General features: G+C 45.4%; 1 protein-coding gene and 1 long non-coding RNA gene across 17 annotated transcripts in view; one reads left to right on the top strand and one right to left on the bottom strand.

The window, feature by feature from the left end:
* Positions 1 to 27,924, bottom strand: part of TNR (tenascin R) — a 416,610-nt gene that overhangs the window by 45,706 nt on the left and 342,980 nt on the right. For all 5 annotated transcript variants that reach the window (XM_074390181.1, XM_010336100.2, XM_074390179.1 and 2 more), the window contains 6 exons: positions 27,256 to 27,371; positions 24,768 to 24,918; positions 19,365 to 19,634; positions 13,408 to 13,593; positions 1,330 to 1,419; positions 11 to 274 (listed from right to left, as the gene is read on the bottom strand). In XM_074390181.1, the coding sequence (XP_074246282.1) occupies positions 11 to 274; positions 1,330 to 1,419; positions 13,408 to 13,593; positions 19,365 to 19,634; positions 24,768 to 24,918; positions 27,256 to 27,371 (1,077 nt within the window). The remainder of the gene's footprint in view (positions 1 to 10; positions 275 to 1,329; positions 1,420 to 13,407; positions 13,594 to 19,364; positions 19,635 to 24,767; positions 24,919 to 27,255; positions 27,372 to 27,924) is intronic.
* The window catches only part of LOC104650938 (uncharacterized), a 224,068-nt gene that overhangs the window by 142,939 nt on the left and 53,205 nt on the right, over positions 1 to 27,924 (top strand). For 8 of the 12 annotated variants that reach the window (XR_012515142.1, XR_012515141.1, XR_012515139.1 and 5 more), the window contains one exon: positions 24,849 to 24,994. The exons of the other annotated variants lie outside the window; for them this stretch is intronic. This is a non-coding gene — a long non-coding RNA (uncharacterized LOC104650938). The remainder of the gene's footprint in view (positions 1 to 24,848; positions 24,995 to 27,924) is intronic. 12 annotated transcript variants of the gene reach the window in all.

Genomic DNA, 27,924 nt, shown 5'->3' with positions numbered 1-27,924 from the left:
GCCCTGGTACCTGTGAAAGCATCCACAGTGGACTCCAAGCTCTGCTGCCGACCCCTCTCAGCGGTGATGGAAATGATGTACTCTGCCCCAGGCTCTAGATCTGTCAGTGTGTACGAGGTCCTGTCCTTGGGTACAGTGACTTCTGAGGCAATCCCAGAGGATGGGGTAAAGGTGATTCGGTAGTGGTCAATGGGGCCACTGGCCTTGGTCCAGACGAGGGAGATGGAGGTCTCTGAGGAGGCTGTCACCATGAGGTCTCGGGGACTGTCAAGTTCTGTGGATTGACATAAATGGCCTATTATTACACAGGTCCCAGAGGAGGGCAGTATTTATTGGCCTGCCCTGTGTATTTCTAAGCTATCAGCAGGCCTGCTGACTATGAGCACTGGCTTGTCATTGATGACACTTATCTCACATTTTGCTAAGCACCTTCCCTCTGAATGATGGCCAGAGGCTTGGCAAACAGACAAACAATCTGCGGAAAGGCATTATGAGCTCCGATACCACTGGACTGCATCCACCTCTGGGACAGAGCTGACTGCTGATTTTCAAGCTCTCCATATTCATTTTCTTCCATCCTTTCTCAATAAACCAATAAGGACAAAATGGTAGCCACCACCCAGTATGGACATGCCATTCTTGGCAATAATAGCCTCCAACCCTGAGGCTATTTTGACTTGTTCTAACCATATCTAGCAGGCAGCTAGATCTGAGGACCTGGAGACCTTTGTCCATGTGGTTCTCTAGAGAGGTTGGTCTAAAATCCCTAGCCCAGCCCAGGCTACTAGTACCATAGCTACTGAAATGACTTTGAAATTTATCCAGGATTTGGAAGCAAAACAGCTGAATCAAGAGCAGCAAGGGTCTCAACTGGACTTTTCTTCTGCCCTCAGATTTAATGGGTTGTTGCAAGTCTAGGTCTTCACCCAAGTGGCCTTTGTGAGGGCCTCTGTGGTGCATACAGGGTGAAGGATGCCCCATTCTGCCTGCTGTCGGGGTGGTCTAGATAAAAATACGACCTGCAATGGCATCAACCTATTTAGGCTTTTTCATGGCTGCTCTGTACAGCTCTGAGCAGCTCTTCAGCCTATGGCGGGGGTCAAGGGGTGGCGAGCATAGGTCTGTGGTGAAGAGGGTGACTCCATCCTGCAGGTCAGAAGTCAGAGGTTAGGCAGAGGGTAGATGTTGTATTTAGGCTGACAGTTGTCACCAGGCACCTGTTTACTGGGAGACATTGCTTTCTGACTAATTTTTGCTGGGACGAGCCTCCATGACTTCTTAGGTTTATAGGCTAACCTGGTCTTCTTCCTCAGCAGTCCTCTTACTCACCAGTCCTGGCATTCATGGTGGCTGGCACACTTTGCTGTGAGTTCATGATGGCAGATATTCCAACTCCATACTCAGTGCCAGGTACCAGATCTATTAGTGGGTAGAGAAACAAACATTATTCTGTGTATGGGGCAGGGCAAGGAAGGCTGAAAGCAGGGAACAAAATGATCTCAGACGCCTGTTCATACCTTGTGTTTAGTCCTCCTTGAATACTCTCCCAATTTCAACTATTAGGAAATCCCAATTTCACTACTTAGGAATCCCAAACAGGATGAAGCAGCCCATGCATAGCTTCCTTCTTACAGCCAGGCTCTCTGGGAAGGCACTGAGACTGCCTTGTCAGTGACCTTCAGAGGCGTGCTCACCGAAGTATACAAGGACTCCTGGTATGCTCAGTGTCTCAGGTTGGCTTGAACCAGTGAGGGAAATCTCTTGCTTGAATTGTGAATTTTGGAAATATGTAATCGAGAGAGACAGTGTGGACATGGGCCTGTAAAGCATTTCTTGAATGTTATATACAAAGACAAAACTACACCTTTTATCGGAGTTGAGGCCATATGGGACTCCTGGGTCCCTTCTAGGGAGCAAGAGTGGATGGACTTTTTTCTAAGCACAGGGTTGTCAAATAGGGGCATGCAGAAGCTCCGTTGCTGTGGGCTCCCTGCCAAGTTCAGTAATTCAGGCCTCAGAATATCTAAAGCTGTGCATCTAATTTTAGAATAACTTCCAGGGGAGTCCAGGAAGACAGAGGAAATGCAAAAACCATCCCACTAAAGGGTATAAGCTTCTCTGAGGAAATCCTCTGGGGGGTTTACTACAAAGGATCCCTGAAAGGCTTCTAGAATATCTGAATCTCTGGGTTCTCTCCCTGCCCTTTTTCACATTCATTTTCAGACTAACTGGTTTGACTGGTGTAGTAGTTTCCTACTGCTGCTGTAATATATCACCACAATTTAGTGATTTACAACAACAAAAATGGATTCTCTTACAGTTAGTTCAGGAGGTCTACAATCCAAAGTAGTTCAGCAGGGCTGCATTCTTTCTGGAGGCTCTAGGGAAAAATCCACTTCCATGCCTTTTCTAGCTTCTAGATGCTGCCTGCATTCTTTGGTTCATGGTCTCTTAATCTTCAAAGCCAGCAGCTTGGAATGATCAAATCTGTTTTCTCTCTCTGACCTCTGCTCCTGTCATTGCATCTACTCTGACTCTGACCTCCCTACATTCATCTTATGAAAATCCTTATGATCACGTTGGACCCACCTGGGTAGTACAGGCTAGTCTCTCCTTCTCAAGATATTTCATTTAATCACACTTACAAAGTCCTTTTTGCCTCATAAGGTGGTTATATTCATAGGTGCTGGGGATTCTTTGAGGGCTATTTCATCTATTACAACTGGCATCAAACTCTTCTTTATCTATTAGGACTGGGATTGTAGAAAAACCCAAAAAAGGCCAGATGTGGTGGCTTATGCCTGCAATGCCAGCACTTTGGGAGGCCGAGGTGGGTGGATCACCTGAGGTAGGAGTTTGAGACCAGCCTGATCAATATGGTGAAACCCCATCTCTACTAAAAATACAAAAATTTGCCAGGTGTGGTGGCATACGCCTGTAGTCCCAGCTACTTGGGAGGCTGAGGCAGGAGAATCACTTGAACTTGGGAGGCAGAGGTTGCAGTAGGCTGAGATCATGTCACTGTACTCCAGCCTGGGTGACAGAGAGAGAGTCCATCTTAAAAAAAAAAAAAAAGAACACAACCCAACAAAATCAAGTGGTCGCCCCAGGGGCCTCCAGTGGTCAGTCTGAGTCCTTTTAGTAGGCTCTTTGCGGGGCTTTGCGGGGACTCATGGCTGATTGCTGTGCGATTCTGTGTTTATATAACATCTGTGCTTTTCAAAATGGAATGTGCTTTGGAGTCTCATCACAACCTTGAGAGGAAGGTGGGATAAGAAGTCTTTTCTCCATCTGCATTAGCTTCCAGTGGCTGCTGTTACAAATTACCACACAGGGTGTGGCTTAAAACAGAATTGTGTCCTCCCACAGTTCTGAAGTCTAGAGGTCTGCAATCAAGGTGTTGCCAGGACCGTGCTTCCTCAGAACGATCTAGGAGGCCTAGGCTCTGGTGGCTGCCAGCAGTCCCTGGTGTTCCTTGGCTTGTAGCTGCGTCACTTCAGTCTCTGCCTTTGTAGACACATGGCCCTCCCCTATGTGTCTGTGTCTTCCCCTCTTATAAACACACCAGTCACACCAGTCATATTGAATTTACGGACCACCCTAATCCAGTATGACCTCATCTTAACTCTACTGTATCTGTAAAGACCTTATTTCCAAATAAGGTCACATTCACAGGTTTGGAGTGGACATGCATTTTGAGGGGACTATTATTCAACACAATACATCATCTTTTTATAAAAAGAAACTATGGCACAGAGTAAGTCTGTGACCAGCTTGAGATGCCATCCCTGGATTTTGGTCTGAGTTCAGGGCTTTTGGGAGGAATGGGATGTCCTATTACTTCCTTCCATCTCACCGGCTCCTCAGGGCAGCTGTGATTTCTCTAGAATCCCTGATTTCGATGAGAAATACTTTGAGCAACATTTCTTTAACAAATGGCTTGGCTTGGCCAAGAGGAATGCCACCTGGCAGCCAGGGGTTCTTCATCCCCTTCCTCAGTGGGCTTTAGTGCAGCCCATGAAATAAATTTTGCTGAAGCATGGCAGAGCTTACCAGGCCAGTTTCCCCCAAGGAATGCAGTCCTGAAGCCCTGTCTGGGCAGACATTAGAATCAGCCCTCTTTTTCTTTTCTTAAACCAGCTTCTTTCTTTCGCAACCCTTAATTCTTTCTTTCTCTAAAGTGGCAACACCAGTGGAGGTAAACTTTGAAGTTAGTCAGCCTTTGAAGTCTGACATATTTATGTTTATATCCAGTCTCTTCTACCTTCTACCTATGTAATTTTGATTACCTAACATCTTTGAGCCTCCATTTCTGAAGAATGAGAATAATAACAGCATCTATATCTGAGGGTCATCATGAAGATTACATGAATCGAAGTGTTTAAAGTCCACTAAAATCCAAAGCCTGGATCTTAGTGGTAATAGCTGATATTTTATTACTTTGCACAGAGAACTACTCCTGGATTTTGAGTACTTTCTTCTGTGTATGTGTGTATGTGTGTGTGTGTGTGTGTGTGTGTGTGTGTGTGTGTGTGTATGAGTGATCTCATCTACTATAAAAACTGCCTCAGGCAAGTAAAGGCTGGTCATGGGTATACCTGTTGTTGGTTTGCTGGAGCGTACCCTGTTGGCTCTGTTGGCAACCAGTGACTCAGGGAGTCCAGGTGGCAGTGAGGACCTTGCCCCTGGCTGGGTCAAGTACCTGTCTCTAGATGGAGTGGGAGATTGCAACACCCCCAGATCCCTTTGAAGCACACATTTATCTCTGTCAATATGCTCAGTGAGTCCCAGGTACATCCTTGGTTGCAGAAATGAGATTACCTTTGGGACATAAACTACTTTTCTCAGGGAACTGATTGAGACCTTCAATTGCCTATAATGAAGTAGAAATTCTCCAGCATAGATGAAGGGTGACAGATCGAGGGAGTAAGAAATTATACATTGCCAAACAGATCTAACATGTAACACTTTCATCCCAGTTTCTTATTTATGAAGCTTAAATGAAATGTTCAATAATTTACAATGGAATCATCTCCCAGAAAACTGCAGAGCAGAATTTAAAACATTCTCTTCCCAGGTTTTCTGTCTAGAGGATGGAAAAGTGGGACTCGCTTATAGGTTTGCGCCTGCTGCTTTACTTTGATTTTCAGCAGCTTTCTTCCATGTACAAGTGAATTGTTGCTCTTTGCCAGCAGGTAAAATACAGCTCTGCTGGAAAAAAAAAAAACCACGTATCCGAGGCATAGCTAGTGCACTTATATATCAGCGCTCTGAGTACTCCTAGGGATTTCTCAGTTTTTCAAGACCCCATTGCTCTCTATCAACGCCCCCTTTATCTCTCCATCCAACTCCTGCAAGTGGTAACATATAAATGGCTCTGTTCCCTTTCTTAACAATAGCACAGAAAATTCATCCCATAGGAAATCACTACTCTCCATTCCTTATAGAACTTTCTTTGTTCAGCTTGAAGGTTGATGCTTTTCTCAACTCTTTCACCTTACACCCATTCTTCCTGGAACCCCTAAAGCACAGTCATCCACTCAGCAAATATTATTAAGGGCCTCCTTTGTATCAGGCACAAGGCTGTGTGAGCTGAACAAGACATTAGCCTTGCCTTTTTGGGGATGAAAAGGAATCTGTTCTAAAAAAGTAAATTAATTATTTAGTGAGCACCCATAATATGCCAAGCACTAAGCCACATGGAAAAGAATAATGATGAAGGGGAGGGAAGGAAAAGAGGGGTAAAAAATGAAGAATTTCTGAGTGTCCGAGGGCAAAGAGTTATGCAGTCATATATAACTGAGCTTCTTAAAGATTCACGCATGTGATTTAATTTCCCTGCAGCGCTACTGATAGGGTGTTGCAGCTGAGCAAACAGAGGCTCTGAGAAGTCTCTTCCTTGGTCAAGGTCACAAAACTAATGCATGATAAAACTAAGTTTGGGATCCAAGTCCCCTGTTCTTTCCGACACATCATAGCACGGTTTCCATCCCTGAATCTTACAGGCCAGGAGGGGAGTGAAGTAAGTAAATTGGAATTCAAGAGTGATTTGGCACCTGTTATAATTTGGATGCTTGTCCCCTCCAAATCTCATGTTGAATTATCATCCCCAGCGTTGGCATGGGGCCCAGTGGGAGGGGCTTGAGTCATGGGGGTGGATCTCTCATGAATGGCTTGGAGCTGTCCTCAAGATAGTGAGCAACTTCTCGTGAGATCTTGCTGTTTAAAAGTGTGTGGCACCTCCCGCTAACCTTGCTCCCTCTCTCACTGTGTGATGTGCTGGCTCCCCTCCGGCTTCCCCCATGGTTGTAAACTTTCTGAGGCCCTCACCAAAAGCAGATGCTGGTGCCATGTTTCCTGTACACCCTGCAGAACTGTAAGCCAGCCAAACCTCCTTTCTCTATAAATTACCCAGCCTCAGGTATTCCTTTATAGTAATGTCAGTGGACTAATACAGGACCGAAGCAGGGGCTGCTAACAGGACGAGATCAGCATGGTTTGTAATAGTCAGATAAGTCTTTCCAGAGGAGGTATTTAAGTTGGAACTTGAAGCTAGCTGAGATAAGGGAAGATAGAGGGAGGGAAATATGGATTTCTCTAGTGGTCAGAATGGGGCATAATGAGCATTCATAGATTAATTAGGGCTAGAGAGGAACAGGAGCTAGCACATTCTCACCTACACTGCAAGGACTGTGGTGACAAAAGCAGAATGACTCACTTAGCCCTGTTTTGGAAACCTATTCTTCATGCTTGCTGTTGCCAGCAGGGAAAGTGGTAGGGAGAAGGAGGCCCAAGGAACTGAGATTGCTGTCTCTTGTTAGCAAAACCATGAATAAGACACTTGGGGTCTGCAGGCTTGGTTGGCCTCAGGTGGACATGAGGAAATATGAACCTTTCCATCTCTAAATCCCTGGGATCACCAAGTGTCTGTGAAGCTCAAGTCTATGAAACTGAGCTTAGGGGTGTGATTGGCCCTAGTGCACTGGGTGCCTGCCTTCACAGAAGGGGACAAACTGAGGACCCTGTCCCTAAGGAACTTGCAGTCAATCTGTGGCTTTTGTAGGAGTTATGTTATTGTTGTTAGTTTTCATGTTGGTTTCCTGACTAGACTCTTAGGTCTTTTGGGTCAAAGATTTGATTTTTTTCAGTATGTCGTATAGTGAGAAAACAGGCATAGAAGCAGCATGGCGGTGGTGACAGTGGCGGTGGTGGTGGGAAATGTTGGGAGATTTCGAAGAGTGAATATCTGGACTGGGTTTTGAAGGATCCGTGGACATCTGGTGGCAGGGAGGGCATCCCAGACAGAGAAAACAGGGCATGCAAAGGTAGCTCTGGCAAAATAATTTATGGAAACCCATGGACTAATATAGGGTGCTTCATTGAGAAATTTCCCATCAGTGGAATGTGGAGACTGGAAGTTTCATAGGGGATATATGTGGAGAGGATCTTTGGAGAGCCCTTGAAATCACACCAAATAGGCACCAATCTACTTTTTAGTTAAATGGAGATCTGAGTTCCCAGCCTCCCCACACTTATCTTTTTGGATAACGACAGGTGCATCTTCAGGGTTTTCTGAACAAGCCAGGCTTTTGAGGCCATCTCCCTGCTTTTTTGGGTGTGCCTCAAGTTCAGGCTGCAAGAGAAGCAGCCCATTCCATCCTGATTTAAAGGAAGGGACTGGCCTAACAAGCCCATTTTGATAAGAAAAATAATACTTCTAAGGACTGTTCCCAGATGGAACGTTCTTGTTGCTGGTGGAATTGAGAAACACGGCTCATCAGCTCTGTCCTACAGCAGCAGCCCTGTTCTGGGTTGTCGCTGTGAACAAGTTCTTCCTGCTGAGGAAGTGGAAGCTGCAGCTGAACTATCCCCATCTGGATTTGCCTTTGGTCCCCTTATCCCCAGCCTTTAAGACAAATAAGGGATAGGCCCTGCATGTCCCAGCTCCGCAAGGAAGAGGTATGCGGAAGTCTTTGCCCTTTCTTTCTTCCTCTTCCAATTGGGTCTCTGCAGCCCACTCCCCACCTTGCTGCCCCTGGAAGGTGACACCAGGTTTAGAGGGTGCCTTACCAAAGTGACCACTTGGGGTCACTGTGACTTCGCCCAAAGGAGGCTGAGCGCCGTCTGGCCCAGGCCCCCAGGCCCTGTGCCTGGTCCTCTCCTCCTCAGAAGAGCTGCAGGGCATTGAAGGTCTGGCGCTGGGCTGGTGTTTGTGCACTGGCCCATCGGAGTGCAGACAGGGCGACGTGGACATTGAGTGCTGTGGTCAGTGCTGACTCGCCAGCTGGACTCCCTCTGGAGTCTCAGATTTCTTCTCCTGTGGACAAGCACGTGGCCTGCCAAGGTACTCTGAGGAGCCCACCTTCTCACCACTAGACCCCATTTAGGCCAGAAACCTTGACAGTGGCAACTCCCAAAGCATGATCGGGACATGCTTGCAGACGTCAGCCTAGTGTGAGTGTGTGTGTGTGAGGGTATATGAAAGTGGAGTGTGTGTGTGTGTGTGAGGGTATATGAAAGTGGAGTGTGTGTGAATGAATGCATGAGCATGTGTGGTGTGTATGTGTGAGTGTGTGTGCATGTATGTGTGCGTATGAGTGTGTGTGTGTATGTGCATGTGAGTGTGTATGTGCTTAAGTGTAAGTGCAAGAGTGTGTAGGTATGTTTGTGTGTGCGTGTGTGCATGTGGTGTGAGCTCATCATGTGTGGCTGGCTGTGAGTCTCTGTTTTCTTGCAGTCCTATGTTATATCACGTCTGTAGGAACTGTCAAGCTTCTGGAGTTCCTAGGTTCTGCTGGCAATTTTTCAGCTTGTCAACTAAGATAGAGATCATCCTGGTACAGGGAGAAGCAGCAGGTTGGCAAGTGCCACCATGAGGCCCACAGGCAGGTGCCCTGTGGAGTGGGTGAGGGGCACAACGAAGGGATGGTTGTGAGAGCATGGGGCTCCTGTGGACATGTGGGCTCAGCTCCTTTTGCCTTATTGCCTGGTCATGAAATCCTCAAGGATCCTGGGCTTCTGTTCATGAGGGAATACCAGGTGAGGGAGTGTGGATGGCTGAGGGCAAGCCCCCTCCCTCCTGCTAAAACACAGCAGCCACACACCTTGTTGTTGACAGATTAGAACAGTCACCTCAGACACAAAGGCCAGAGTAGTGTTTGTAATTCGTGTTAGTCCCAGGCAGGGAAGTTGATGTTTTTGGCCAGATTGCAATCAGGAACTAAAAATCTTCTCCCTCCCCCTTCTCTCTTTCCCTCCTTCCTTCCCTCCACTTGGAGTTTTCTAAATGATTGATTGTTTTTTGTTGCTGCCCAGAAGGCAGAGTAGTGTTGTACCCTGTTACATGGTGCCAGGTTCTAATCTGGCTGGTAAGGCGTGTAACACTCAAGGACCCCTTTAGGACTATAGGTATGGTGCACAGGCCAAAAAGACACCATCCAGGCTAAGTGACTGAGCCTAAAACAGACTTACAGAAGCCACCAGAGCAGAGAAAAAAAATCATTACAGACATTGAGTCTGTTCTTCAGAACCAAATTCATATCCCAGAAGGAAATCTCTGGGCATTGCCTACAGAGAATAATGGAGGTGGAGGGAATGTTTGGAATTTTGGGCCCCAGCCTGGACTCTATGTGGCAGAGGATGACATTTGTAAAGAGGGAGGTTGAGAGAGGGTACCTGCTGCCAGTGAGCCCTGGGAATGACTCAGAGACCAGGAGAGTCAGGAAGTGCCTGGATTCCACAGCAGAGAGGAAAATGGTGGCCTCAGAGACAAGGGCTCCTGCAGGGGATGGCAAACACAGGTGCCACAGAGCTTTAAGGGTTGAGAGTCAGCAGTGAGAGTAAAGGGGGCCTGACCTTTACTGACAAAGGCCAGGCTACCGTGGCTTCAGGTCTGAGCTTTGTGGGGATTAATACCAATAAAAAATTGAATGGGTATTGAGTGCTTGCTGTGTGCCCGGCTCCATCCTAAGTGCTTGAATAGAGATCTATGTATGATTTCATTTAATCCTCACAACAACACAATGAGGTGGACAGGATGTCTTTCAGATGAGAAAACTGAAGAGCAGGAAGTTGAAGAAATGTGCTCAAGGATGCGCACTTTATAAAGCTGGCTTCACACCTGAGTGGGAGGATTTCCAAAGCTGTGCTCTAAGTGATTGCTTCTCGCTCATGGATTTCCTTGAAGTAGGGGTCCTAAAATGCAGGCTGTGGGTCAGCAGTTCTTGGGGAAAGAGGCTTCCAACATTTCTGGGGGTGATGCCCGGTGCTGGTGCTGTACCACACTGTGAGAGGCAAGGTTCTACACCACTACGCCACGTGGACTAAAGGAGGCCATCCTAAACCCTCCAGTAGCTCACAGATCTCATATCTTTCTTCTCCACCACTGTCATCCACTTACTGAGTCGTTTGTTGTCAGAAGCACTACCTTCAACTAGTTACATGTATTGCCTCATGAACACCTCATGATGGCGCTGTGGGGTCAGCGGTACCTGTCCCCTTGACCAGATGAAGAAACAGAGGCTTAGAGAGGTGAAATCAACTGTTTCAGATCACACAGCAAGTGGCAAGCCTGGATACAGAGCTGAAAGTCTAGGCTCTTAGCATGTTGCGTGGAGCAGAGCACTCAAATCCAACTGAGTCTCAACACAGGCTTTGGAGGCTGGAAAACTGAACTCTTGAGGCTGCAAGTTGGAGAGTGAGGGAGAAAGCGCAATGTTTTAGAGCCAGAGTCAAGCTTCTCCCTTTTGTTGCTTTCTCTTTTTCGTGGCTCTCCCTTCCCTTCCCTGGAAGCCTCAGCAAGAGAACAGCAACCCTTGCAACTAGTGTCTCAGTGAGTACAAATATACTTGATTTCCTCATGTGCCAATAATCCCTTCTTAAATTATGTTAAGCTATTTGCCTTTATAAATCTCCCCAGCAGCGAGCTCCCTCAAATAATTATGTGTAATATATAAATGTAATGTCATGTAACATACATATTCGAAATGTTTTAAATCTGACTGTAACAAAAAAAAATCATCCTATTTAAGCCCCATATTCAATAGTAATTTTCCCATCCCTTCTAGGTCAGTGGCATTTGAATGTGGACTGTCCCTTACATTTTACTTCTTTAGCAGAAGCAGCTGTGGAAGGGGAACCTTCTGACTGAGACTCGGAGGGACTGGCTTTGAATCACAGCTGTGTCCCTTGCCAGCTTTGTGAACATGGGTGAGTTTTCAAACTCCACGAGCCTCAGTTCCCTCATCTGTATAAAGGGGATGCTAACCATACCCACCTCATGAGGGTGGTTGTGAAGATGAAAGAAGCTATAACTGTATGAGGGTAACTGGATAAGACAGATGATCCGTGAGTGTTGAATCTTCTTTTTTTCCCTGTAGTGGGAAATAATAATGAGGATGCGTCTGGGTTTTCTGGCTCTCTCAGGATTTCATGGTGCATCCTCCATCTGAACAGCTAGCCGTCGATTTTATATAACTGCTAATTACCAAATTAGCCTGCGGCTCTAGGCAGGGATGGGCTGTGCTTAGAATCAGTTCCCTCCTGTGTCATTTCACTTTTTTCTTTTTCTTTCTTTATTTTATTTATTTATTTATTTATTTATTTATTTATTTATTTATTTATTTGGTTTAGCTTAATTCTTGTGACTGTTTCTAGCTCTCTGTGAGGCCCTACGCCAGCTGGTCTATCCTTTCTCTGCCTAATTCAACCTGTTAATCTGCTTGGTCAGCATATCTTCCCATCTCCTTGCTATGCCTTCAGGATCGCATCTGTCTGGAAAAGGCATTTATTATATTTACTAACTGGCTGTATTTGGCAAGGCAGCCTGGGATTTTAACTTGTGAAGAAAACCACTTTGATTAGACTGCCCTTGTTTACTGTACGCACTCTTTGCTGTGTATCCCTCGTCTACCAAGACAGCAAATACTTTTGCAGGAATCCAAGACACAAGTTAAACAGACTCTCTGTCTTTGAGAACATTGGCAGCTCCTGGTCCATGACTGTTCTGCACAGTAACTCCTTCAACTGAAAATCATGCCCCATTTCCAGTCTTGTACCCTTTGGTGAGTTTGGGCAGGCAGGTTTTCTTGGATGGGTGAGCCAAAGGCCTCAGGAGAGGTGTTGACTGGGTCTCAACACTCCCAGGGAACAGGGAACACTTCCCAGGCAGGTATCATGGTGACCGAGGACCCTGCCTTAGTCCATGCCATCATCATCTCCCTTTGATTCCACCAACAGCCTCCTAACCAGTCTTCCTGCCTCTGACCTTGCCCTTCTCTGTACAATCCAGTCGTTACATCACCTTATTTAATATCCCTCAGTGACTCTCCATTGCCCTGAAGAATAAACCCAAGCTTTTCATAGGGTGAACAAAGCGTGACTCAACTCTCACTTTATCAGTGAACTCTTGCATTCCATAGCCAAGTCATAGTGAACTTCTGCATTTCATTCATTTGTTTAGGAAATGCTGAACCCTGAGATGCAAAACCAAATATGGTCTAATGTTCACAGACATTTAGGTCTAGGGTAGAGACTGACAGTCAAATCATGCCACACGTGTAAAACGATAACCTGAGGAGTGCTAAGAGGTGAGTGGAAACTGACAAGATGACGCTGCTGGACAAAAGGAACTGACCTCTCCCAGGAACCAAAGAGGCTCCCTGAAGTGGGAAGTGACCTGGGAGTGGAAAGGGAAGCCTGCATTGGCTAGGTGAAGAGGTTCTCATCAGGCAGAGGGAATAGCATGTGTCAGCCCTGTGGCAGGAAGGAAAACGTGTTTGAGAAATGGAAAAAAGCAGACTTGTGGGCCTGGAGCCCAGAAAGCACCAGGGAATGTGGGTGGGTGGCGAGCCTGGAGAAGGCAGGCGAAACCAGGTAGGGCCTGGTGTTTGGAGTTTATCCTAAGAGCAGTAGGAAGATTTGGGGTTTATCCTAAGAGCAGTGGGAAGTCTCTGGAATATCTGCACAGTGCAATAGCATAATAAAAAATGTACTCTGAAAAAGTCACTCAAGGTGTGACGAGTGGGCCAGGACACAATATGAGGTTAAGAGTGGGCCAGGAGACAATGCGAGGTTAACAATTGCAGTGGTTAAGATACGAGATGAGAATCCAGGAGGCGGAGGTTGCAGTGAGCCAAGATCATGCCATTGCACTCCAGCATGGGCAGCAGAGAGAGACTCCATCTCAAAACAAACAAACAAACAAACAAACAAACAAAAAAACATGATAGTAGCTTAGACAGGTGATGGCAGTATGATGGACAGTACTAGGCATATTTGCTAGGCACTTAAGAAATGAGATCAAAAGGAATTGGCCATGGGTTCATGAGGTGGGTGGGTGGGGAAAGAACTATGAGGGTGTAGACTCAGCAACCGGCGTACCCCAAGAGATGGATGGGTCTTACTCACCTGTCAGTGTGGCCCTGGTGGTTGGACCAATGCCCTTGGGGATCAGTACCTCATGATACTGCTCCCCCGCCAGGGTGCTGTACACAACCTTGTACTCCTGAGCTTCGGCCTCGCTGTTATCCCACTCGAGGTCAAGGCTGGTTGCTGTGCGAGAACCAACCCGCAAGTTCTTAGGGGCGTCGATCTCTAAAAACAGACATCACCAACATCATACGTGACAATGTCATGTACATTTGTGGTGCATCTTGAACTCCAAAACGATTGGAGGTGACAGCCCACACCCCCGACTCTCTAGCTCACATTTGAGTGAACACTGTAGCTACCCTTAGCTTTTTGGTCTGCTGTGACAAATTCCTTGGACAGGTTAGAGTGTTACTTGGGAGGTGGAGATCGACACACTTTGTGCTTCCCCGATTTCCATTCGAGAGTTCCAGTGGCATTCTAGAAACTTTAAAATGAACCGGTCGACATCATAAGCTTCAAAACAAAACAAGGGAGACCCCAGTAAATGAAAATCAGAGTCAGCTCCCGAGCAATGGAGATGGAATAGAACAATATCAAATTTGACCACTAAACGAAAAGAAAACTGTTGATTTCAAGATTTTGAAGTATAAGGTGCTTTCCCCTGTGTTTACTTGCATAAACACAGCTGTAAAGGTAAGACATACGGAGTATGTGATGTAGCAGAAATAATATAGGCTTTGGAGTCAGGCTTCAGTTTGATCCCCAGCTCTGACATCTTTGGTAATGGAACCATGCGCAAGTCTTTTAACCTTGCTTGGCTTTGATGGCCACCTCTGTAAAAGGCCAAATAATACCAACATTTCAGGTTGTTGCATGAATTAGGCAATCCACATGCAGTACACAGCATGATGCCCTGTATAAAAAAAGGTACCCAAGGCCTGGGCTGGCTTCCTGTTGCCTCTGAAGCTTTTTCTGAGTTCCACAACCCCAATGCTTGCTCTCTTGGGTTGCCACAGAAAGACCAGGCGAACACTGCTTTTTTTCTCCCAGGACTGGCTATCTCCTCGGGCTTCTCTGGGCGGAAACAGCATAAACAACTTGCAGTGCAATGAGATGCTGCCCAGAACAACTGTCACTGACAACGTTTAAAGTAGTTCTTGCCTTTGACACTTGAATTTAACTTTGGAGTGAACTAGCCATTCATTCTGAGAAAACCTCCAGTGGACTGTTTTAATTTGCAAATACAAGGCCAGTTTCCACCAATTGTTCTTGTGGAAACTGAAATGCTGTGAATCAATCTGAGCACAGAGGCTTCGGAGTGAAAAGTGTTCTGTTTAGTGATGTAAATTGGGTGAATCTTTCAGCAGATTTATGTCTCTGCAGCTTGTTTTCCTGCGAAATGTTTCCTCACTTACTACACTTTAGCTTGCCAGATACTATGCATTCTTGATGTGTTATGTGTGTTATTTCTCTAGCAGTTGGATGGAGAGGCGTGTGGAGGAACACCTGCCCCTGCATTGTACGCCCCTAAATTTCATGCCCGAGGAGAGGCTGGGCAAAGGGACTGGACTGGGCTTGGGGTGTGCGGCTCGAACTGACCTGGAGCAAAATTAATTTAGGTTTAGGGTTAAGGTTGAGACTTCTACCTAGTGCTCTCCACAGCTAAAAACCCAGGCCTTAGAAATGTTAGAAAGACTATGTTTTTGGGTTTTCTTTTTCTTTCTTTTTTTGTATTTTTGACCACAGGGATTGTGGCCTGTGGATTAAGGGGCAGTGTTGTCTCTGAAGGGACCAGACACCTCCAATGTCAATGGTCCTGACAGAAGTCAATCCTGAGAATGAGGTCTGGGAAGGTGGTTGTTAGAGCTAGGATGAGATGAAATTGTTTGCTCCCTCTGGCCTGAAGTCAGAACTATAGGAGGGAGGGCCACTGAGGGCACCTCTGTAGATGGGAGCTGAGCTGTTGCCTGCAATGTCAGCAGGTCTAGTGGGGGACTCTGTGGAGAGACTTGAGACTATAGAATATATATATCTATTCTCTAAAACGTAAATTAGATTAAGTAATTCCCCCGCTTAAAACTTTTCTGTTGCTTCCTGTTACAAACTCCTAATTGTGGCGGGCAGGGCTCTGTGTGATCCATCCCTGCCTGCTTCTCGGATATCACCACGTATGACGTCTACACTTACTCGCTGTGCTCCAGCTATGTTGCTTTTTTTCTGCTCTTGAAACTCGTCAGGCTTATTCCTACTTCAAGACCTTTGCACTGGCATCTGGCTTTGCCTCGAATGTTCTCAAGATCCTCACATGGCTTAGGTCATCTAGGTCTTAGTTAAAATGTTACCTTCTCTGAGAGGCCTTTTCAGACTACTCAGTCCTACATGGCCATCCTTCTGTGTCATTTATTTCACTTTTCATCACAGCACTCATCATCAAAATAATTTTAGGTGTTTCTTTTCTTCTTTCTTGTCCAGTTCTTCCACTGAAATGTAATTCATGTGAACCAGGATCTTGTCTATCTGTGTATTCTGTAGCCTCAGTGCCCAGAATAGTGCTTGGCACCTGGTATGTGTTTGATAAACACAAATCAGGTTTTAGAAAAGTCTTGTTAAACATTTCAGCTGTGGGGCACTGAGAATGCTTGGGGTGAGAAGGTGCAGAAAAAAAAGATAGCTTTGACTGAGGGTGGGGGTCTCGTATGAGCAGGAAGACCCACTGTGCTATTTGCAGCCAGATTCTTAGCTGAGGTGGCAAGTGCTATCCAGGTTGAAATTGTAAAAGAATTTCCTGGAGTCCGAGAGAAACATCACTACGAAGCAGGTAGGGGCTTGAGCTGTTGGGACTTGGATATTCCTATTAGTTTCCCAGGGCCACCATAACAAAGTACTACACACTGGGTGTCTTAAGTAATAGAAATTATTGTCTCACAGACTCAAGATCAAGGTGTCAGTGGGGTTGCTTCCTTCTGAGTGAGAATCTGTTGCATGCCTCTCCTGGCTGCTAGTGATTTGCTGGTGATCTTTGCCGTTTCTTGGCTTGTGAAAGACACATTCCGATTGCAGCCTTCATCTTCACTATGGTGGTGTTCTTGTGGGTATGTCTGTCTCTGCACCCAAATTTCCCCTTTCTATAAGGACATGGTCATATTGGATTAGGGCCCACCCTAATGACTTCATTTTAACTTGATTATTTGCAAAAACCCTGTATCCAGATAAGGTCACATTCACAGATACGGGATCAAGACTTCAACGTCTTTTTAGGAAACATGATTCAACCTATAATAACAATAAAGAGAGATCTGGGGCATTCAAGTCAAAACAGCGGCCTCTGGTTGACCAGATGCCCTGGTGCTTGGAACCCTGAGGGATCTGCTTAAAGAGAAGACCTCCAGAGGAGAGAAATAGTCCCTCCTCAGGGCAACTGAAACCAGAGCTGCTGAGGGCAGGGAGGGGTTTTGGAGATTGGCCTCTGGGTTTTCTGGGCTGGCTTCTCTCCAATCACAGACGATGGTGCGCTTTGTTCAGGATTCTTTCCTTTTTCAGAACAGCTCTAAGACTCAAGCAAATATCCTACTCACCATGCAGGAAGCAAATCTCTGTTTTAATTGCCTGTGCAATTAGTGCACTCCTAGTGTCAGAGTCATCACCTGGAAAAGCACTTTGGTTAATCTGAATTTAAGCGGAGCTCTGATATGACTGAGGGCCTCATCGTGAGGGGCTGGGTACCCTCTCATCATTCAACTGGCACCTGCCAACCCAGGCTTGGAGAATCTGTCTGCAGTGCTGTTTGCATCTCCTCATCCCTTCTTTCCCCTCACCCTCCTCCAGCAGAGGGGAGCATATTTGACGTGCAGGCTGAGGCTGTATTGAGAAGTCAGCTGGCTGACAGCTGCCAATCCACCAGGCAACCGGAAACACAAAACCATGTAACAATGAACTGCAACTCAGGGGGAGCTCCTAGGAGGCAGAATGTAATTGTCTTGATTGGAATTTTCCTGGGCCACCAGCCAATCCTGCTTCCATCTTGTCGACCTGAACATCAAGAATTTGTTTTTCATCATGCTGCTTAAGAGCTCTCTTCTCCTTTTTTGCCTCTTCAAACTCCCTATCAGAGCAGAGCACAAAGAGACCACTTTTCAAACAAAACTATCTTGAAATTAAGAAAAGGATGCATGGCTCATGGCCCACAGGAGATACTACCCCCCGGAGCAAGTGGTATTGTGGGGGTGGGAAGTGAGAGCTGACCTAGAATTAACCAAGAAGGGACATGAACATCTTTGGTTCAGTGAGGAAGGAGAAGGGAAGAGAAGTGGACAGAATTTAGTTCACTGTTTCAAAGTGCATGTTGGTCACTTGGGATTCCAAGATGTGTTCGGTACAAATCGCACTGGGCACCCCCTGGGTGAGAGGATGGGATCTGGCCCAGGGGCTGGAGAGAAAACCTAAAAGGGTCTTTTTCAGAATCAAACCTGCCTTCTCCATTTTGTCAATGTCTGCCCTTGCTCCTTTTTAAGGGGGAAGTTCTTCCCTGCTCTTGATGTTTCCTTCCTGTTATAAGACTCTTGTCTCTCTCTCTTGATGGGGAAAATAAGCTTATATAAATGCTGAGTTTTGCAGTAGGGCCTGGGCATTACCCTTCTGTTCCCTCTCTCGTGGGACAGGTTGTTCCAAGGGTTCAGGCCTCTGCTTGTTCCTTCATGCTGTAAGTCTTAACCTGGGTAGTCCCCCATCTTCTGCCATATGGAGAGACTTGCCCAGGTCCACAGTGGCCATTCACTTTGCAAACCCATCTGGTCATGACACTAAGCTACATGCTGCAATCTAGGGGACAGCTTGGTGTCCATCTGTTTCACTCTTTGCCTTATTTATCAATGTAGTTTAAAGCCAGTGGAACACAGAGCTATTATTTATTTATTGAATCTTTTTGAAGTCCCTGGACTCATTCCATTCTGTAGCAGGTTCTTATGCCACAATCCAAGGTAGAATTCTTGAGTTAGTGGTTCTTTGACTTAACCCCATGTGAAGATGCTGGTTCTCAGACCTTACAGATGTTATCAGTTTTCTTTGATCCCTGGGTCAACTGGAAGTTGGCAGAGATATTATTTGACATGTGACCACCCCAAGGCAAAGAGAGTGAGACTGAGAATCCAGATGAGAGACACAATCACTAATCTGATCACAGGGCCTTATTGACCCGATAAAGGGTGCCAGGAAGCCTGTCCTTTGGATGGTACCTGTCCTACTTGCCCACTAGCTGGCCAGACTGATGGGCACTGAGAGAATCAGGGAGCAAGTCACCCAAGGTCTGGCCTTTCCCAGGTGTTGGCAAAGCTCTTTAAGAATCCCAGTGGCCTTGGCAATGCAGGGGTGGCTGGTCATCACAGCAACGCAGGTTTTCCATGGGCTTTATTAACTTCCTGTCGGTGGGAGTCAGCCTCATATTAGCTTTACTGCCAGTGCTTACAAATGTCAGGGTGAGTCACAGAATTTGTCAGAAGGTCTGCTTAGAGTTGTACAGGTTGGGCTTAGCGCAATGCCGGTGCACACCATCATGGTGGTGTAGTCATTGTAGATGTATAGAATTGTGATGATAATTTCCAGCAAATGGTTAAGAATGTGCCTTGAGAAAGAGACACCTGTCCTGAATTCTCACAAAATTGCCATTTGGTGTAGCAATATGGATGCTTACGTGTGTTCAAGGCAAATTTGTCATTTTACAAACGGGAAACCTAAGGCGCGTAGTGGGGAAGGATTTATACCCAGCACAGATGGGCCGGCCGTAGAGGTGGCCTGGGAAGCTAGTCCTCCGCTCCTAGTGAGGGCGCGCTGCTTTGCCTCTGTGCTGGAACCCTCTCGCTTCCTTCTCACAGTGTCTGTGACAAGGCCGACGCTCTGGCACACCTCCCTCACTCTAATACCCCTCTTGCGGTGACGACACCGCCGGCTGGCTCCACCCCTTCCCCCCTTTGTGCCTCTCCCCGCCGCCGCAGCCGTACCTGTTGTGAACTGAGTGGTGGCGGCATCGCTCTCGTTGGTCCCCCGGACGGCGCTGACTGACACCTCGTAGCGGGAGCCGGGCCGCAGGGCCTGCACCGAGTACTGGCTCAGGGGAGGCTGCAGCCGGAAGGTGGTCCTCCCGCCTTCCCCGCCCACCAGGCCGTATTTCAAGAGAATGAAATCGACTTTGGCTCGAGGGGGGATCCACTCCACAAAAGCCACGGTGTCGGAGACATCTCGAACCAGGATCTGCGTGGGGCCGTCAATGACTAAGAGGGATCAAACAGAACAAAAAGTGTGAGTGGGAAATCAGCCTTGGGCGTCAGCTGTCCCCTCCTTAAAGGAAATCTGGTCAATCAGAGAAAGGATGGGTATGATTAATGCATTTGACAGATGAGGAGAATGAAGGCTCTTTCCTGGGGACTGAATCTTGGGTCTGATTCTTCTTTTACCAGGATGTAGTTTTCAGGTGATGGCACTTGCCCAGTCTGGGCAGGGGAGGGGCACTTGCTAGCTTGAAAGAGTCGGCCCTGTTTCTTTCTGGAGGTCATGGTACAGGGAACTGAGAATCGGGTTCATGTGTCCGCCACTCAGCTGTCACCTTCGTTAAGCCCTGAGGAGAGAGCTAGGAAATGACCAGCCCATCTAAACATCTGAGATTCCCATCTTGGTTGCCAAAGAGGTCATCACGAGTATTCAAAAGATGTCCCTGTTTAGCCACTCCAATAGCCCAGTCAACACAGCTGCTAAGACCGTTTAAAAACCCAACAGACATTTGCATTTGTGGACATGAAACACGCCTTCTGGGTAAACTTGCTCCTCTGGTTAAAAGGATAAAAAGGACCCCAGCTTTGGAACAGCCTCTTAACGGGTATTTTTCTTCACCTGTTCGTGCATATTTCTACACCAGAAGGGGGTTGCAGTCGCCTCTCTCAGGTTCTCCAGTGTATGTCCCTTATAAGCCCTGGCCTCTGGCATTGTACAGGTCACGGCAACACCTGGAAAGCTGGTTGGTTTCCTGGAGGGCCCACCACCTGTGGTTCCAGCACCCACTTGAGGTTCTGTTCATACTGAATTAGATAATGGGGAGGTGAGGGAATGTAAAAGGAGAAAGAAAAAGAAACAGCCAAGTGAGGAGAATAGGAAATGGTCTTCTCAGCTTCTCATGGGATGTCTGCATGGCCAACACAGTCTTGCCTCCATGTTTTCATTTAGTATTGGGACTGTACCCTTCTGGCTGGAGCTGATTATTAGCATTCATATTCTTTAAGGACTTGGAACAAAAACCAGAACTCTGGTTTTCTAATTAGCCTGTGCTGAACCATGCAGAGCCAGAGCTGGTGCGGCCATTCTCTACCATTCTAATACTGATAGAGAAAACATTTGATCTGGAGAACAGGGGAAACTGGGAGAAAGGGAGACAGGGAGAGATAAAGAGAGAGAAGCAAGTGACCATGCAGAGCTTCTAGAAAGATACGTGGAATAACTTGATTGCTGATGCTCCATTTTCTGGTGCAAGTCTTTTATGAGGCCCAGATGCATTTCTGGCCCTGGGGTTCCCATGAGACAGTCTATGTCCTTCCAGTAAATTCTCTATTTTGCTTCAACTAGTTTAAGTAAGTTTCTCTTCCTTGTTACCAGAGAGTCTGGACTAAGGCTTGTTTCTAAATGGTCCACACTGGCCCACCTCCTACTCTGTTTCCAGAATGAAGTTTCTCCCTCAGGACTGTCTTAAGCGGACCTTGAGTCTCTCAGTTTTTCAAGGTTGAGCCTTTCTGGGCACCCCTCCCTCTTTCTGGGTCTTAGCTTAGTCCTGTCTTCTCTTAAGCTGCTTAGGACTCTTGGTCCAGCGCCCGCTAAAATGAAAATAACCAGACCACTTGGGTGCCACCAGGTTTGAAGTTAAAACGAAGTCCTGGTTTTCTTACTTGAGGTAGTAATGTGATTTAACAGAACATATCCAGTTTCTTTTCAACATGCTACACTTGGTGGCTTTAGATAACTTAGGCCTTTCACATTTATTTTAACTTAATTATGAAATGGAAGTGGCCTCCTAGTTGCTGTGTAAGCATGATATCTGAAACATAGAAGACACTTAGTAAATGAATGCTGAGTAAATGAAATGAATGAATGATCCTCTCTTTATCCATGAGAAAGAAGGGGAAGCATTTCAATAAACTGGAGCTTTTTAGGAAAAAAAAAAAAGGTGTCAGGAAAATATACCTGACCACAAAAGGCTTTTGTCCTTCAACTCTTTAAAGCCAGAAAACCCTAATCATAATGGATTGAACATATTAGAATGTGATTATGTCGCGCAGCGGTCTTTAGCTGCAGGAGGTCTTGTAATTTGCATTCACAAAATGGCCTGCCTAGAAGAAGGCAGCCTGGGTGCCTGATGAGGACACAGAGTTTCACAGTAGGGGGTTGGTGTAGGTCCGACCTTAGCAGAAGGAAATAATTAAACAATCGTTTCCTAAAAACAGCACACAGAATTGGGAGCCAATCATCTTTGTTGCAGCCACTCTCGGATTCTGCCCTTTGGTTGGCCACTTAGTAGCAATGTTCCATTCCAATCAAGGAGGGATCAGCTTGCTCTCAGCTTTGGTCCTAATTTCTAAACAAGCACAAGCCCTGCTCAAAAAAGTAAACTGGAATAAATGTTTTTCCATTTCTTCATGACTCTGTAGATGAAGCCAAAATATTAAGGACATATTTTCTTAAACGAAAATAATTCTGCCTAGCTTTACCACAAATTTCTAGATCTGAAATTTTAATTTTAATCTTAAGGAACTGCCAAACCAAAAAATACTGCAAATGTAAGAATGTGGTTTGACTGTAAGACTAAGGCAAGGTTGGACTACCTTCTCTATGTTCTCTCAACCTTCTAGGAGAAAAACGTTCCTCAACTGCGGTATTTTCTATCCTCTTATGAACCATCTTCTCCTTTTAGCCCTTTGTCTTTTACTAATAGTTTCTTAATATCAACTCACAGGAGTAGCTTGGGCACCCTGAAACATTTCATGTCAGAAGAGGGGAAGCTGCACATGCTATTCTGGGGCTCATCACAGGATACCCCAAAGTTTGGCACCTTGGTGTGCTAAGTACTTTGAATTAAAGGAGATTGAAAGAGCCTCAGAAACAGCCCCCAAAGCAAGGTCAGTCCTCCCATCCCCCCGACCCTCCTTCTCCCTTTGAGGTGATTCACAGAAAGAAGAATTCCTCTTCCCCAAGGCGGGTAATAGGAACTAGAACTCCTCTTCTCCAAAGCAAGTCATAAAACCTAAAAAGGTCACTTTCTCCCTCCTCCCTTCTTTCTTGAGGACCCTCATTCCAGTAGGGTCCTGCCCCATAGAGGAGGCAGAGAAGGAATGCTTCACAGAGAGGCCAAGAAGAATCTGAGCAGACAGGCCTTGCTGGGTCTCTCCCTTAGACTATTACCGTTAGCTCATAGCTGTTTGTCCGATTACATTTCTACATGGCTGTCCATTCTTCCTACAACCTAAGCATAAAAACAGTTTCCCCCAGGTCTTTGGATCTTCATTTCTCAAGGCTCCTGAGTCACATGAAACTTTGATTAAATAAATTACAAAAACTTAGCTGGGCATAGTGGCATGTGCCTATAGTCCCAGCTACTCAGGAGGCTGAGGCAGGAGTATAGCTTGAACCCAGGAGGTAGAGGTTGCAGTGAGCTGAGATCATGCCACTGCACTCCAGCCTGGGCACCAGAGCAAGACTGCATCTCAAAATAAGTAAATAAATAAATGTTTAAGTAAGTAAGTAAGTAAGTAATGCTTTCTCTTGTTAATCTGTGTTTAGAGATAGAAGTGTTGTTGTGACCCTTATATGATGGGTGACCAAAGACATCACACCTTTCGGCCCCACATCATCATATGTCAACTCTTCATGTTCCAGCATAACCTTGGGGCACAGAGCTATGGCAAAACCCCAGCCACTGGCCTTGTGGAGGGATTCCTACAGAGCCCTTTAGGTTTTATGGTTATGGGGTTTCTTCTAAAGCATACTATTTGGATCAGAACAATGGTTTGAAAGCTTTCTGGGTGGTAAACTGTTTTTTTTAAAGGACAGAATCTTAAATGGATGTGCAAAATATAAAACAGATCAAAGTAGAGCCACCCTGGTTGGAGGAATGGAAGAGGGAGTAATTAGTGGTCTGGCTCCCCACCAGATCCTATTCTCCAGGTACTGCCATAGAACCCTGGTGCATGAATGGAACACAAGCTACTGCCACAATCATTCTGAACCAATGTTTGCTAAACTGAGCTTAAGCCTGGGCACTTGATGCTGTTTGGTTTGGATTCAGTAGCCGAGCGTGAATCACTAATCTATCAACGTGGTCTCATTACATTGTGTTGTGGTTCCCATTTCTGGCTACCTTGGCCTTTTGTCCTGGACTTAAAACTGGCTTTCCAATATGCCAGTTTCTGTTTATGAAAAACACATAAAGCTGTACCAATAGTCACCTATCTCAATTTCTGTTATTGCCAGGGCATGTTGCTTAGCCTCTGAGTTTCAGCTCCATCAACAATAAAATGAGAACCAAAAATTATGCCAGATGCTACTTATAACTTTGGAGACATTCTTGGTGAGGGCACACATTTATACATCACAATAGCTCATTTACAGCATTGAAGTTGAACATCCTTCGTTAGCTAAGGAAACAATAAGGCAAAATATGACAATTAATGAATCGATCCTGGAAGTATAATGATCTCGAATGAGGTGAACTGTGGGGATGAAGTGATGATAGACTGAAGCCGTCACCTTGAACAGTGACCCAGCCCAATACCTACTGATTTTTGAATGACTCATTTCCTACCACTTTTGCTTCTGAGTATGTTCTCTGCCTATGTATGTGTATACCACGTACTGAGCACTCACTCTCACTGGCACAGAGCTGATCGCTGTGTGTGTTTTATCTAATTCCATCCTCAAATTAACTTAATGAAGGAGGTATTCTTGTTTATCATAAATTATTATTGCTTATCTGGTAAAATAAATTGAGATTTGGGAAGTTTCAGATGGCTTTCTCCAAATATCAACATAGGTAAGCGTGGGTCAGCTCTTGCTGCTTCCAAAGCTCATGAAACCAGGGGCTGACAAATGGGGCTTCTTAATAAGATCAGAAGGAATACAATGGAAATATTACAAAAGAATTGCCTCCATGGAGCAGTCTCCCAGATGTCAGTGCTTGTAAGGATGAGTAATAAGATGATGAGCTAAGGATCTGGTAGAGTAACTCCATCGCCAGGTACCAGAATTGTCCCAGCTCTGGGAGAAATTCTAGCACCTCTTTTGTCTCTCCACTCCTTGAGCAATGCTGTGGTTCTTTTTCCTGAGTGACCTAGTAGGTAGCTATAGGGAGAAGGGTTGGAGGGACTCACCTGTGGAGACACTGGCCGAGGTAGGGGGGCTCCGGGCCTGTTCTTTCAGAGCCACCACATTGACAATGTATTCCTCCCCAGGCTTTAGCCCCGTCTGGTTAAAGGATGTAACATCGCTGGGGACCTGAGCAATCACCCCTCCTTCATTGTTCTGGACAGTGGGGAGAAGCAGAGAAAGCAAAGGAGAAAAGTCACTGGGAGAGAAATCTGATGAGAGAAAGATAAAGGTACGGAACACTAATTGTGGGTTGTGAATTTAAAATGGGGGCTATTTCTGTGTCCTCCATGCTGACACCTGAGTGTCTGGGGCCAGAAATAATTCCCCATAGGCTCCATAAGAATGACACTACTCTATGAGGATTTGGCAAATGGAGAATCAATTCTTAAGAACATTTATTTGGCCTCTCCTGAGTTTGCTGAATTTGCCAATAAAAATTGGTCATGAGGTGGTGTAGATTGGCTCTTGCCAAAGATCAAATGTTTGATGGTTATGGTTAACATTCATCACAGCTTTTTGGCATTTACTGTAATGCACATGCCCTCGGCTATTTAGAAGAGGACAGTCATGTGTGTTTGTGTGTAAACGTCTTTATAGACACACACAACACATTTCAAACTAAGACATTCCCAGATAATTGTTTATAAACCAGAGCTAATATTTTGCTATATCTGGAGTTTCTCATGATGTTACATTCAGTGTGAATCTGTCAACGTCTTGTTTCCTCTTCACTCAGATAAATTAGGACTCTATGATACAATCAAATATGAAGTACAAAGAAAAGAAAAAGGAAGCTTAGGAAAAGATAACCCAAAGAGAAGGAGGAGACAATTTGGTAGAAGAGGAAATGAGACAGAGTAACTTGATAAGATTGGATCCAGAATTTATTATCTATCTTTCTATCTTATCTTTCCCTCTCTCTCTTTCTCTCCATATACTTTCTATGAGTGTCCTTAGAAATGGAGGAGACAAGAGAGGCTTTTTTGGGGATCCTGCCATTCTCCCCTATTCTGTGGCCTCTATTTATGGTACTCAGGGTGCCTAATATATAATTTATAGCCATACTCTTATAAATCAGTGTGACAAATGCCCACCAGTGGTCTCAACCTACAGGTCACAGCAGTTATTAAACCATGTGGCCATGCATTTGGCCTTGGCATTCCCTGGTCACGCTCTCTTTTAATTAGAGTTAGTTTTGCATATTGGATATATGTAACAGGAGAGCCTGGCATAATTTCTTCTTCTGAGCAACAAGGTGACATGATTGTTTCAATTGTTACATAACTCAATTGCCTGCCATACTTTATCACTGTGACTCAGATAAGACATATTTGTATAGATGTCTCTTTAGATATATTTACCTTGCTGTGATGTGACTATGGTATGACAGTATCCACATAAGAGAATAGGGCATACAGGTTTAGTGAATAGAGTCCCAGAATAGGAGGTGGAGACCAGGTACTCATTTTAAGCCTGTCACCCAACTAGCTGTATGATGTCCTTCAAGTTTTCTGAATCGTAGTCTCTATAAACTAAACTAGAGGTTAAATGAGGGGTCGTGCCCTGTGAACTTGAAGGTCTTTTGTAACTCCAACAGTCATGGCTCTAAGAATTTTGAAGTAAAAGGATGGTGAAATCATAGTCTTGTTAGCCAAAAATGTGTCATCTGTCATTAAGTCTGATGAATGGCTGAAAAAATACTGTTTGACGTTGAAGAATAAAGACAGAGGGAAGGAGTATGATTGAACTTTATATCCTCATGAATGGTGTATTTAGAGAGGACATTTGTAGGGTCAACAAATTCTGGAAATCTAGAGCCAGGCATGCACCTCTGGCAATTTGGAAAAGTTAGTTTCACAATTAAGAAAATAAATAAACTACTGCTTTAAAGAGTAGACAGGAATCTTAGGATACTTTAAAAGTCATAGGCTAATAACATAATTCATAAAAAGTGTTGCTAAATTAAGAGGTTACAAATTTATTGTGAATAACCCAGGAGAGCCAAGGTGTTTTTATGTTATGCCTGTAACCTTTAGAGATTGATGCCATGCAAGCTGACTCTTCTTCAGTGCACCTCCCTGCACAGAATGAAGCTTTTGGCTGATTATATGACTGATTCAGTTTGGCTCTTCTTATGTCCTAAAGAGAAGCCCCAATTTTTTGAGGGTCTGATTTTCATACTTACTAAAACTATGGCTCGTCAGACCCCAGAGTTCTCTCAGCAGAGAGCTGGAGCTGGTGGCTGCTTCCTGCGTCCTCTATTTTGCAAAGCCAGGGTGCCATGCTCAGGGTTACTCTTGTCAGTGGGTTCTTCCCACATATTTGTCACAGAAATGTTCTATATTCCAGACACCCACAACATGCCATTTTGTGTCTTTAATGGCATGGAGAGAGATATTGGGTAGTGCTTTCCTTGCTGTCCCTGATTCCAAGCTAAAGGTAGAAAAACTCCAAATAAGTCTGTTTGGCAGTCTAACAGGTGGGTGTTACCTTTGGAATGAAGCTGATTTCCCACCCATCGAAGGAAAATGAGAAGGGCTCCCACTGCACCTCCACGGTGGTCTCTGTGATCGTCTTAAACTGTAGCCCTTGAGGAGTGGAAAGATCTGAAACACAGCAATGTAGGTGACAGTGTCATGGCTGACCCTTGGGACAGAGAGCATTGCCTGGTGCTTTGTCTTGATGGACTCCCTCCACGCCATGGAGGTGGTGATATCTGGTGGACAATCCCAATCTTACTCCAGACACAAGTGAGTCCCAGGTGCAGGATCAGCCTACTCCCTATGGCTCTAGTACTTGGTGTTGATAGAACATATGGGTTAACTTAAACACAATCTATATAAACAATGTTAATGCTTTTTATAACATTAATGGCTTACTATTAAAATGCAGAAATCACTTTCCTTATCTTACTAATGTAGTAGATCTTGGCATTTCATATGTAATATAGTGCCTTTTTCAGAGGACTTGGGCAGTATCTTTAGAAGCTTTACAGGATTCCTGGGAGGCACTATGATGGCTTCTGTCAGTGTGCTCATTGTGCATACAGGAAAAGGGAGGCACCAAGTGGAGCAAACCAATTTCAGGATTAATGCTAAAGTGATTTCCTTGATTGTCTGATGTACACCGAGAGTATTCTGTTTAGCTCTAATCACTAAG

Source organism: Saimiri boliviensis, chromosome 19 (assembly GCF_048565385.1).
Source record: "Saimiri boliviensis isolate mSaiBol1 chromosome 19, mSaiBol1.pri, whole genome shotgun sequence".
In the NCBI taxonomy this organism is placed as follows: Eukaryota; Metazoa; Chordata; class Mammalia; order Primates; family Cebidae; genus Saimiri; species Saimiri boliviensis.
Note: the sequence above shows the minus strand (reverse complement) of the source record. Positions and strands in the feature narration are given on the sequence as shown.